Raw genomic sequence first — 2,718 nt, 5'->3', positions numbered from 1 at the left:
ATCAGAAAGTTTTACCTACATAAAAACATGCATTTTATATATAATTGAAATTTATATATTGAGTTTATATTCTTTACCATAGTTGTCTTTAAATCTTTAAGGGCGTGAAAGGTGGAAGAAAAAACTAGATTTGTGCTTTGTAATTCTAGATGACCAGTGGGTTCAAATCACAGGAAATGGGTTCCCACTTTTAGCAACAAGGTAGCCTTGGTTTCCCAGGAAATATTTCTCATGATCAGTTCCTCAGGGTCAGTTTCTATTTGTACTATTTCCTTAGCAAACACAGGAAATATTTACTTTTCCCTGGATTTTTCTCACAGAGGTAATCAGAGAACTCCAGGATACGAAAGTGGACTAGAAAGTATTATTGGTAGAGAAAGATCATTCTGGAAACTGACAGAACTGAAGGGCTTTATCAATGTTTTGAGGAAAGAACATTGTAGTGGAGTTTGGGAGAAAAGTGAGAGATTATAGAGGATGAGACAGCAATGGCCAGGGTGGCAGGAGTCCATGCTGGGAGAGTTGGCTTATACTTTAAAGGAAATTCTGCTAAGGATATGAGTCAGTAATTGCATTGTAGGATATGGCACCCGTTTTGATATGAGAAAACGGAACCACCTCAAGAATAAAGTTACATGGTGATCTATATTCTGACTCTGCAGCCTGATGTTTTCTTGGAATTTGTATTCTTTCAATATTTTGAGGAATATAAGACACAGCATTGGAATAGATTTCTTAAAGCATGTCAGATTTCTCTTTGCAAATTAACCCAATCTAAGTGTCAAATTGTTTCCTATGACTGAAAATTTAATAACTCATGGAGGCTTTCTCCAAGCTCCCTTATCATGTAGATTCTATCTTTTGCTTTTCATCACAGTCATGAATTGAGGGAAGATTTCTCATTTTGACTGTTGGTACTGTCAGGTCTCTGGGAATGACAAGGTCCTAGGCAAGACTACCTTAGAGGAGCAGAGTGAGTGTTTGAGATATCGAATGATCTCCTTCCTCATACTTTGCTCTTTGACTTACATGTTCCTTTTAGAAAGAGTTTTTCTACATAACAGAAAACAAGGATGGAAGATTTAGCTAAAGAGGAATGTTTTGTATTTTCTTTGGTTAAGAGAGTGAATCACGGTGCTTTCCTTATTTCAAACATAAAAACACAGGCCATCTTTGAACAAATACCAAAAATATCTGCCTCTTCACAACGTATTAACAAGGACTCAGTGGTTTACAGAGATATACATCTTCACCTCTACATTCTTACTTAATCTCTGATGTGTAAGTCAATTTGTTTGACTTATTGTTGCCTTTGTGTCTGAGTCTCTTATAGGCACAGGGTAAGAGAACATTTAATGAGATCAGTAGTTATGGATGTGACCACAAGGTGGTAGTGCACCTCTGCTGATGCAGAATATGTGGAGGGTTCATTTTAGTGAATTCTGATGAAATAAGCTTTGGCAGAAGAACAGTCTTTTTCTTATTGGCTGGGTAGAGAATGTGAGTAACCCCCGTTATTGTTAGAGGAAAGAAGAGATAACTTGGTAACAGCAGTAGGTCCCCTGGCTGTAGGTAGCAGGTCCTCAACTGATCTCAATAAGAATGAAGATATCCATTGGAGAATTCTTCATGTTCTTTTGGCTGCAGCTGGACTGTGAGTTGAGGGTTAATGGGAAATAAACTCTATTACTGGGTATTATTTTAGAAGCCAAGCCTGGCTTTATTCGGGTTTCCTTAGTTACTGTAGAGAGAAAATTTCGAAGCATAATAATCTGGTCACTCTTCTTTCTCTGAATTTTTCTTGCTGCATAGGTGTCAGCCAAGGAGGGGAAGTGAATCAGCATCCTCCTACCCTGAGTGTCGAGGAAGGAAATACCTTTGTCATCACCTGTTCATACTCAGACAGTATTTTAAGCTACTTTCCATGGTATAAGCAAGAAGCTGGAAGAGGTCCCCAACTTATTATAGGCATTCGTTCAAATGAGAATGAAAAGCAGCATGAAAGACTTACTGTTTTATTGGATAAGACAGCCAGAAATTTCTCCCTGCACATCAAAAACTCCCAGCCTGGAGACTCAGCTGTGTACTTCTGTGCAGCAAGTACACATTGCTTCTTCAGCACCTACAACCTGTATGCAAACTTGAAAATGCAGCACCCCTCACCCCCACCACCTTGGGACAGTCCTAGAAGTATAGCATGTCATTTTGCTTGTCTGCAAGTGGAAACTAATGTGTTGTATGTTAAAAACACATAATAAGAAGGTTAGTTTCAAGATGACCAGAAAATGTTTGAACATTCTGTTGATGACTGTTGTGTAATGGATTGTTGAAGGGACTTAGTAATGTTTTATTTTGAAATCAAGGTTTAAAGGCTACTTTACACTTGATATTTAGATAACCCTTCTATAAAATATCCCTTAGTATCAATATAATTTTTGTTAAATATAAGCTTTTAAATATTGTGTTTTGAACTGGGCATTTATTATTTTTCTGATTATAAATCATTATATACAGGGTGAGGCAAAAATAGGTTTATAGTTGTCAGTATGCAAAAGACAAGGTATATTCTTGTATTATTTATTAATTATTATAGTATTTATTTGCATAACAACTGTAAACCCACTTTTTACCCACTCTGTATTTCAAATATAAAAATATGTAAAATATTAAAAATATAAATGGATACTTCTGTATTTAGATAATACTGGTAATATCTGG

At 36.3% G+C, this 2,718-nt stretch overlaps 1 gene segment (V, D, J or C); it reads left to right on the top strand.

The window, feature by feature from the left end:
* The first annotated feature begins 1,542 nt into the window (after window positions 1–1,542).
* Window positions 1,543–2,408, top strand: LOC119040870 (T cell receptor alpha variable 13-1-like). The segment is given in 2 exon segments: window positions 1,543–1,654; window positions 1,813–2,408. Coding segments are annotated over 2 exon segments (495 nt in total).
* The last annotated feature ends 310 nt before the right edge of the window (window positions 2,409–2,718 follow it).

This window comes from Artibeus jamaicensis, unplaced genomic scaffold (genome assembly GCF_021234435.1).
Source record: "Artibeus jamaicensis isolate MK-2021 breed Jamaican fruit bat unplaced genomic scaffold, CSHL_Jam_final scaffold_3047, whole genome shotgun sequence".
Taxonomy (NCBI): domain Eukaryota; kingdom Metazoa; phylum Chordata; class Mammalia; order Chiroptera; family Phyllostomidae; genus Artibeus; species Artibeus jamaicensis.
The sequence above is the reverse complement of the archived record's forward strand: the minus strand, read 5'-3'. Positions and strand labels throughout refer to the sequence as shown.